Genomic DNA, 10,377 nt, shown 5'->3' with positions numbered 1-10,377 from the left:
GAAGGCTTCTAGGAACAGCTGGCAGGAAAGGCAATGCCTCCACTTTAGGGATGGGTCCATTGGAGAAAACTAGCAAAGTTGAATAGCACTGGATTGAGAAATTTGGCAAAAATTCCCAACTATGGCAAAATGTAAATGTCAGGGGTGTGAAGGCAAGGGGGAGTCAGGAAAGTGAACAAGTGATAATCAGAGGGACTTTTGGTAAAAGGCCCCTGGCAGCAGAGTGAACAGGGACTGGCAGGTTTGATGTAGAAGAGAAATGCAGAAGTCACAGGTATATGAATGGCAGCAGAGGTGTGGAAGAGGGAACATATTTCAGTCACATCATAGGTGGTTGCAGTGACAGGATTGGGATCTAATTGTATAAGAATGAGAGAGAGGGAGGAGATGGAGTCTCTAGTATCTGTCTCCGAGGATGGGGTGGGTGGTTGTGTTCTCAACAAAGGTAGAGAAATCAGGAGGAGGGAGTGGTTCAGGGAAGAAGCTGGGGACCGAGTTCTGCATAGGCCAAGTTCAGTTAGAGGTGCTATGAGACTCCCATGAGGGTAGGAGAAAGCTCTGAGCTCAGCAATGATCAAGGAAACCAGGGAAAGTTGAAACCACCTAGATGGAGAGGTGCAGAGAGGAGATGAGGCACTGAGGAAGGATTTTGAATAACTCCTATATTAGGCAATGTTTCTCTAGGTCTGCACTATCCAATATGGCAGCCACTTGCCACATGGCATGATGAGCACTCAGAATATGGCTGGTCCAAACTGAGAAGTGCTATAAGGGTACAAGAGATACCAGATTTTGAAGACAGGATGAAAAAAGGAATATAAAAATATTTTGTGAAGATTTTAAAATATGAATCACATGTTGATATGCTAATATTTTGGATTTTGGGTTAAAGTATATTGTGAGAATGAATTTTATCTGTTTCCCTTTACTTTTAAAAAATGAATCTATAAGCAATTCACAATTGCAAAGACGTGGAATGAACTTAAAGGCCCATCAACTGATTAGCAGATAATGAAAATGTGGTATATATATATATCATGGAATACTATTCAGCAATAAAAAATGAAATAATGTCCTTTGCAGCAACTTGAATGCAACTAGAGATCATCATCCTACGTGAAGTAACACAGGAACAGAACCAAAACATCACATATTCTCACTTATAAGTGAGAGCTAAGCTAACGATCTGCCAAGGCATATAGAACGGCATAATGGACACTGGAGACTCATAAGGGGAGGGTGGAAGGAGGTCAGAAGAGGGAGGAATAACAAAATCACCTAAAGTTATTGAAATTTTAAAAATGTATCTATTAGAAAATTTAAAATGACACAGGTAGCTTGCCTTATATATGTATTGGCTCACACTGTTCCAGAACCCGAATTCCATAGGATGTAAAATAAGTGTGGAAAAAACCAAAGTGAGGTGCGAGTGTGGATACTCTCATTTGTAGGATGCCATGGTACTCACAGGAAACAGTTTCTGTACTGCAAGACTTCTCAAGGCAAGCATCATCTCTCAAACTGAGTTGCCCACAGATATTTGTCCTTCCACAGGATTTCCTTCAATAGAACCCACTACAAAGAATGGTTTTTTTAAGGAGAGAATCGTAAGCCTGTGAAATACCTAAGGGGTGAGAGCGAGGACAACCAGGGCAAAGGCAGGAGCTGCCACATACCAGAGGAAGGGGTAGTCATGTGACAGCAGAGGAGCAAGAAGAGGTGGGAGCCCCCAGGCAGCTCCTTGGGACAGGCTTGTGGCTGGTTTGGCCTCGCTCACTCTGCAGGATGCAGGCGGTAGCGGAAGCGTACATCATGGGTGGGTTGTGTGGTGCCAAAACCCCAGCGCTGGGGGTCAACAGGGGGAATCGGTGTGTCAGGGTCCACCAGCTCTAGGTCAAAATGTGTGACCATGAGCAGGATAAAGAGCTTCATCTCGCTGAGTGCCAAGAACCTCCCAGGGCAGATGGAGACGCCTGCCCCCCAAGGCATGGTGTAGTGGTGGATCTTCTTGCCTGCCTTGTAGAAGTCCACTTTTCGGCTGCCGTTAGGGTTGAGGAAGCGGTTGTACTTGAAGGTCGTGGGTTCGGGGTGGATGTCAGGGTCCATGTGCACTGAGAGGTAGGGAAAGAGGGCCACGACGTCTCCATGGCGGAACAGGTACTCTTGTCCACTGGCCATCTTCAAGGTATAGTCTTCGTGTACCACTCTTAGGAGGGTGGGCGAAGCCCTCAGCCGTAGGGTCTCCTCCATCACACTGTCCAGCACTGGGGTGCGTTGCAGGGCACTGAGTTTGAGGACGAAGGACTTATTGGCCTGCAGTCTGACCTCACCCAGGACCTGGGTGGCTTCTTCCCTCACAGCTCGCATGGCTTCTGGATGCTTCAGGAGGAACAAGAGAGCCCAGAAAGAGGTAGGCCCAGTGTTCCCCTGGGAAGCCCAGAGCATCATGAAGTTGAATTTATCCTGCATAGCGGGGGAGACTCCCTGCTCCCTCAGAAACTGAAGCATGTAGCACAGCCAGTTGCTCATGTTACCCTTCTCCTCATTGTCATTCACAGAGAGCATCTTGTGAAAGAGACGCTGGAGTCGGCCCACTTCCAGCCACTCCAGGGGCCCCAGCAGGGAGTAGACAAACCTGGGGAAAAGAAGGTCAAACTTGCGGAACTTCGTAAATAACTCCTCTGCCTGTAGCAGGTCCTGCTCCTTGCCCTTCGTATAGCGGAACAAGCTCAGGTAGCCAGCCTTGAACAAGATGCTGTAGCAGAAGTGAAAAAGACAATCCTCACGCCAGCAACTGGCACCCAGACTTTGGCCTTGGGGCCCCAGTATTATCAAGGACAGGCTGTCCAGCATGACCTCATTAAGATCCTCCAAGCCATGCCCCATCAGATGCTTGGTACTGGCTGAGTGTATCATCTGGTGGTCCCCTTGCACTGACTGGTATCCAAATACCTTTAGCACCAGTTCTTTTGCATATTGTACAAAGTCCAACTTTCTCTGTGCATCCTTGAGGATGGGGCCAAAGGAGAGGGGGTCCATGACAAAGGTGAAGTACTGGCCTCCAAGCTGTACTGTGAACACATCCCCATGCTTGTCCCGCATGCACTTCAGGAATTCAAACATATTCTTCCGGAAAGCCATGGCGTGGCCAAGCCAGGGCATGGTGCCCTTGTCCAGAGGGGGCTCCTGGGGCTTGCGTCGTCGTAGCAGTCCTGGCAGGCACAGATATCCCACAATAACTACCAGCAGAGTTCCCAGCACTGGACCCCAGAGCACCATGGCTATGCTTCTGCAGGTTGAGCTCTGGACAGATGCACAGTTCTCTGAATGCCAGAGAGTTTTGATAACGCAAACACCGGACCTTGACCTGTGGCTGCAAGTTATGGCAAATAATCCTAGTGAGACAGTACCTAGGAGCAAAATGTTCCCACAGACTTGCACTTAGCAGATCCTGGTCATGTGAGAGGAGGAAGCAGTAACTAGAAGGAAGGTCAGAGCTATGGTGCCTCTAGCTATGGCCACAGCTGGTTACCAGCTTCATGCCTTGCTCTGACCTTTTCCATTTCAGCTCCAGCACCTTCTCTCTAAGCCTGCCTTGAGCCCACTCCAACCTCCATAACTTACTGATCCTTAATTGCACCCTTAATTGTTCCTGCATTCATTTGTCAGCTCATTCAGTAGAAATGCATAAAGCAGTTACAACATTTCACATCCACTCTTTCCTCATCTTTAAAAGACTCAACTAAAGCTTCCATTCTGAGTTGGCCTCTCTGATTAAATTACTTAACCTCACTGTGCTTCCATTCCTTGATCTGTGAAGTGGGGCTAATAACAGTGCTTCATAGGTGCTGTTGTGAGGCAAAAAGAGACAAAACATGAAAAGTACTTGGAACAGAGCCTGGCTCATGTTAGTGTTCTTACATGTCAGTTCATATCCTAAAGCCTCTTCTCATACCTCTGCCCCCTCCCCTGGACCCATGGCAGCCTGTGCTTACTCCTTCATCCTTTCTCACGTCTTTCTTCCCTTCTTGTCTCAAAGATGCTTGCCTACAGGGCAGGATCTTGCTGGAGTTATGTCTGCTCCTAACTCCATGTGTGCAGAGGACACACAGTCAAAGCCAAGTGAAAAAAATCAATGTATTTTTTTTTTCTACAGGAGCTTTTGATATTCTGACCCAAAGAAAAGAGGTATAATATAGGGCATTAGGCCCTGGGAAGGCAGAGCTGGTGGAGGGGGTGCTCACTCCATCTGGTATAGTGTGAATGAATCTATCTGAGGGATCCACAGAGCTTCCTAGACTAAGGGTTCTTCAAGCAGAGGCTCAGCCCTCAATCTCTAAGCCTCTCACCTGGAGCTGTCCCACTGGCCATATACTTCTCTAACAAGAAGGCAGAATCCTGGAATCATGATGTGTCTGAGATAATAGGGACCTCAACCAACTACTTCATTTCACAAGAGGATCTAGCCTCAGCGTTCAGCAGGTACTTTCTCTGACAGTTTTCTGGCTTGGGACACTGAGGTAAGCTGACCATTGACTAGGGGCTTCCTGAGATATGTCAGTTCAGGGTCCTGTCAGCGGCTCAGGAAGGAGAAAGTTGTGTCACTGACCCCAAGGGTTTAGTGAATCCACTTAGCCCAATGTTGCAATAGGTGAGGTTCAGACTTAATTCAATGGGTTCTGATTAACTCTGCAATTACAATTTAACTTTCTAATGACCAGCAAACAGGGACTTTGGCTCCTCAGATAACCACATAATTTTCACATGCCCTCCTGAGTGAGTTTGCTGTGCCTTGCGAGCTTCCTCTTGGTGGGGAGCTAGAACTGGTCACACTCTGCCTCCAGAAACCCTCTTTGATTGCTCAGAGCAAGCACAGCAAGTACTTAACACCATCAACTCTATTTAGGCTTGGAATTCACAGTCAGAAACTGTCTTTGGGCCAAATCCACTGAGCTGAACTTTGTCTCCTCGGTTTTAATAGAAGGAGCACCATTTTACATTGATCGTTACCTTTCTTTATTCACCTCTCGTCGATTCATTCCCTCCTTCTTTGGAGCAGTCCCACCTACCAATTCACCAGAAATTTATTGGGCACTTACTAGCAGAAATTTTGCCAAGAGCTGAGACTATAGTGGTGAGTGAGACAGACATGACCACTACCTCTTTGGAGTTTATGGTCTGATGGAGATGTACAAAGGATTAATATTGTTTTCATTCCTGTCAATGCTATTCATTCTGAACTCCATGAATCAAGGAGTCATTTGACTTTTGAGTCTTATTATTTCAGGAATACATTTCATAAAGGCTATAGCTGCCATAGATAGTGATTTATCTGATGAATCTGAGCAAAACAAATGGAACACATTCTGGGAATGACTGAACATTCTGGATGCCATTAATATTTGAGATTCATGGGATGAAGTAAATACATCAACATTAACAGGAGTTTGCAAGAAGTTGACTCCAACCCTCATGGAAGACTTTAAGGGGTTGAAGACTAGGTGAAGGAAGCAACTGCAGATGTGGTGGAAACAGTAAGAGAACTAGAATTTAAAGTGAAGTCTGAAAGTGTGACTGAATTGCTGCAGTCTCATGATCAAACTTGAAACAGAGGAGGATGTGTGAGCAAAGAAAGTGGTTCCTTGAGATAGAATCTACTCCTGGTGAAGAGGCTGTGAACACTGTTCAAATGGTAACAAAGGATTTTGAATATTGCATCAACTTAGTTGATAAAGCAGCAGCAGGGTTCGAGAGGATTGACTCGTTTTGAAAGAAGGTCTATAGTGGGTAAAGTGCTACCAACTAGCACTACATGCTACAGAAAAATCTTTCCTAATAGGAGGAGTCAAATGATGTGGCAAACTTCATAGCTGTCTTATTTTATGAGATTGTTACAGCCACTCCAAACTTCAGCAACTACCATCTAATCCCTAGCAAAAAAGATTAGGAATTGCTGAAGATTTAGATGATTGTTAGCATTTTTATCAATAAAGTTTCAAAAATGAACATACGTACTTTTTTTTTAGACATGTAATTGCATACTTAATAAGCTACAATATAGGGCAAGCATCTTTTATATGCCCTGGGGAACAAAAAAAAATCCGAGTGACTTGCTTTATTGCGTAGGTCTGGGGACAACCCTGAAATATTTTTGAAGTATGATTGTGACTATGATAGGCTGCCAAGAAGAGCAGAGCAGTGAGGGAGGTGGGGGCCAGGAAGGGCACATTAATCAGGTGATCAATGGAGGAGCCCTGGAGGACAGGGACAAGTCATCCGGGGTTATGTGTAGTGTGGTGCTAGCAGCAGACGAGGGGGTGCTGGCTCACCCCGGGGAAGTCGGTCCACGCGACTGCCCTTCCCACTCTCCCGAGGGTCTGGGGAACAGCAATCCACAGCAAAAACCAGGAGCCCGCGGCCCGCCTAGGACTCACCTATTAAGTTCACATCCGCCTGAAACTGTAGCCTAGGAGACCAGGCTAGAGCAACGATATGCAGAAGGGGCCTCCGGGCATGCTAGAGCGCCCGCGTTCCCAGGGCCGGAAAGAGGATGACGTACTTCCGCTCCCGTAGAAGCCGCCATGGCGTCTCCAGGCTGGAGTTGTGAGAAGTAGTCAGCGTCGGGGTGACCTCTGCCGGTCGTCTTCGGTCTCTACATTCAGGGCGCTGTGTCTGTCAGTTTGGTTGCGGAGCTGTCAGTAAGGGAGTGGGTCCCAGGCGGGGGGAGGCTGTACGGAGGAAACCGCTTCCTTCCCTCCCCAGGGCCTCCATGTCCGGTACGCGCGCGCGCGGCAGGAGGCCACCACATCGGCCTACTCCCCTGCGAGTTCCCATCGTATAAGCCGGGCGGCAGCATCATTTCGGTTGCCCATTCCATCTCCATCGTGGGCAGAATGGTGGATTGAGTTTTCTAGTCTGGGCCCAAGTGCTGTGGTCTTGTGCGATGTCATGTCTGATTCCATATGTGGCTCAGAGTTTTGAGCAGCTGGGCACCGATCTGAAGATTTTGTTTACTTGCTGTAGTTCCTATATTGGGGCTCTGCGCTGTGGGTTCTTTAGTCTGGACGCACCGGCTCTCCCCTGAGTCTTGCTTGCCTTTTTTTGCAGCTCTGGACGATATGGACTGCTTCCGCGGTATGTTTCACCTCCTGCTCACTGCCTCACCCCCAGGAATAAATAGTGTCGCTGAAATGGAGATACGGGGAGAAGTTATTTCACCCTGCCATTAGGTCAGATAACCGTTTTATTTAAGACTGGTCTTATTTTTGGCTCTGTTTTCTAGCTTTCCAGGTTCCTCCATTTTTCCAGGAGAAGGAAACCCCCTCCATGGCGGCCTGGGTTCTTCACAGGGTAGCTCAAAGTTACTTTTGCTTACTCCTAGCCTGCATTACACACACCAGGTCACAGCAAAGCCAGTGGCGCATGTAAAAGGCAAATCTATGTTCTTGTTTCAACTATGCTGTCATTCATGACATGACCTGGAAAATTTTATTTTACCTCTCTGGGCCTCTCTTCTGATATGTCAAAACAGGAGGCTGAATTTTAGGTACTTGCCAGCAATGAGATGCTATTATAAATATATTGGGTTGTGCATTCACTAAGAGGCTAAGAGATATGAGGGCACATAGTGGGAGAGGGTGGAGGGATAAGGTGGGAGTTGGAATGGCTGACGTTGAGCTCCTGTTGTGTGTATGGCTCTATGCTGATCATCTGCATTGCCACCCAGATCATCATTGTTATTTTGAGAACTTATTATGAGCTAAGTTTTAACACGAAATACTTTACATGTAGTATGCCATTTAATTCTCATATCATCCTGTGTCGGAGGGTCCCTAGGACCACCCCCACATTCAAAGATTCCCTAGAAGAACTCATATAGTTGTAGTCATGACTAAGATTTATTACAACCATGTAATAAAGATAAATAACCATATTTTAAGAGAAAAAGACACAGCTGGGGTCTGAAGGAATCTATGTTCAGACTTCCTAGCCATGCAGCCCAAGCGTGGGTAATCTCCCTGCCTTGAGGGATCACAACCTCTCTCCTTCTAGTAATGAAAATGCAGCAACATGTGTGCTATGTTTCTACCCAGGGAAACTCATCAGAGAGTCAGTCCTTTCTTATATCTTTCTTGGACATAGGTCTATGCATGTAAATGGACATCTATATTTTCAGGGATATGTCAGAGCTATTCAAGCCTCTCACTCCCCAGATTTTCCTTTTAAATTATTTGTTTTTCCTATGATTTGCTCCAATTTTTATCCTTCACTTCAGGCAGCTGCAAAGTCAATTAGCTTAAAATGCTTTTGATCTACTCCCTCATGGAAAACTTTGCACTGAGTGAGCTTCAAGTTGGTCAAATAAAGGTAGTTTTGCAAGTGGGGTTTTCCAAGAACCATCAGACATGTTAATAATGACAGTTCCCTAGGACTGACACTTTGAAGGCACTCCAATCCCATCTTCTACCTCTAATGGCTTCCAGGGTGTTGGTTTTCAAGGCTACTGCAAATCTGGAGAGAGGGGGATAAAAGACCTTCCTGCTGGTGGACCACAACTTAGTAATTGTACATCTCCAGGGCTTCTTGCTTTGAGCTAAAATCCTCATGACTCTTTTGTCACCTAGTTCAGTTTTCTGTATCTTGTCACCAAGAAAATAACAAAATCTGGCCAGGTGTAGTGGCTTATGCCTGTAATCCCAGCACTTTGGGAGGCAGGGGCGATAGGACTGCCTGAGCCCAGGGGTTTGAGACCAGCCTGGACAATCTGGCAAGACTTCATCTCTACAATAAATCAAAAAATTAGCTGGGCATAGTGGCACATGCCTGTAGTTCCAGCTACTTGGAAGGCTGAAGTGGAAGGATTGCCTGAGGCCAGCAGGTCGAGGCTGCAGTGACCATGATCATGCCACTGCACTCTAGCCTGGATGACCGAGTGAGATTTCAACTCAAAAAAGAAAAGGAAAAAAATCACAAAAGCCTTTGTGGTATGGTCAACCTACCTAGGATCTTCTTCATGGTAAGAATTACTGCTTTCTTCTTAGCACTCACAGACTATCAGGTAGGGTCCATTTATGAACTTCTCCTTCTCCAATATCTTCTTAAAAATAAACAATCTTGGTATTCCATTTAAGGTCTAGTTTGCTCAGTGATTTTTCTTGGGAATGGTATCAGTAAATGTTCAGTACCTGGGGAGCTATTAAGGCATCTAAGCATTGAGACTGTGAACTTGAATTCCAGTGAAGAACATATCTTCTTCCTACCTTGTTCATCCTGAGAGAGTGAATATGCAAATAGACAATGGTCAGATCACATAGAAAAATATAAGTGTGTCCTGCAATCTGCAGCAACCAGTTCAAGAAGCCAACCCATTTTCTGCAGTAACCACTCTAGGAAGTCCAACTACTATCCTTAGCAATCAGTCCAGTAGCAAATGACCCACAGGATTTGATAATAACTGACAGATTCCCCTATATTGGTCTCCACTTCCAACTTAGGGCCAACCAGAGAAAGCCAAATATTTTCCCTTAACCAATTACAGAAGACGCCCAGCTTCTAGTTAGCAGGTCTATAGCTTCCCCATGCCAACAACTTCCAGTTAGGGAACCCTGATCCCTTCCTTTCTTTTCCACTACAAAGCTTTCCCATTCTCTGCCTCACTTTGAGTCTGCACAAGTGGTGGGGGCTGATTCCCTTGCTATATAACAAGCTCTGAATAAATACTTTGCTTGTTCTCATTTGAGTGGTCTTCATTTGTTTTCACAACTCTATTTTTAAAAACTTCCTTGTATGTTGTGTGATGTTAGGTAAGCCATTTTCTCTTTGGGCTTTACTCCCTTCAACTGAAAAACTAGTTCAACATTTATTCATTCTTTTAGTCAACAAATATTCCTTGGCAGTTAAATTAGTCCCCAAAAGGGACTAGACATTGGGTGGATGTTAGAGGCACAAAGATGAAAATGTCAAGGACACACACTGTTCTGGGAATGTAGAAACTAGTAAAGGGAGGCAGATAACGTGCATCCGACCATGCTAGGGTACAGTGAGGTGGAGAGGAAGGGGTGGGTCGGAAAGCCAAGAGAGGGTTCCCAGGGGAACCCTTCTCACCAACTGCCTGCTCCCCATCCCCGTAGTGACGCCCAAGAACAGCTGGTGTCTCTGGGAGAAGCCGACCGCTCTCGCCTCCCTCCCAGGGCTAGAAAGGAGGACCACCGAGAAGCGGCGGCCTCCACTCTCCTAGAGCAACCGGAGCGGCGCGAGAGTCGTTGCCTCGGCCTCCCGAGCGCCAGGTCCGGGAGCCGGGCGTGGGGCTGGCGGGGCGTGGAGCCTGGATCTCGCCGGGACGGCTCCTGGGTGCGGGGGCTCCGTGGCAGGCCCGCT

General features: G+C 46.6%; 1 protein-coding gene across 1 annotated transcript; it reads right to left on the bottom strand.

Moving 5' to 3' along the window:
• Positions 1-1,769: 1,769 nt before the first annotated feature.
• Positions 1,770-3,337, bottom strand: LOC103271067 (7-alpha-hydroxycholest-4-en-3-one 12-alpha-hydroxylase). Its single transcript, XM_008068539.2, has one exon. The coding sequence runs from the start codon at positions 3,277-3,279 to the stop codon at positions 1,774-1,776; it is 1,506 nt and encodes a 501-aa protein (XP_008066730.1). The 5' UTR covers positions 3,280-3,337; the 3' UTR covers positions 1,770-1,773.
• Positions 3,338-10,377: the final 7,040 nt, after the last annotated feature.

Source organism: Carlito syrichta, unplaced genomic scaffold, assembly GCF_000164805.1.
Source record: "Carlito syrichta isolate Samal-C Ts95f unplaced genomic scaffold, Tarsius_syrichta-2.0.1 Scaffold311198, whole genome shotgun sequence".
Classification (NCBI taxonomy): Eukaryota; Metazoa; Chordata; class Mammalia; order Primates; family Tarsiidae; genus Carlito; species Carlito syrichta.
Note: the sequence above shows the minus strand (reverse complement) of the source record. Positions and strands in the feature narration are given on the sequence as shown.

Excerpts from the sequence above, each read along its gene's own strand:
- LOC103271067 (XM_008068539.2), bottom strand. The coding sequence starts at position 3,279 with ATGGTGCTCTGGGGTCCAGTGCTGGGAACTCTGCTGGTAGTTATTGTG.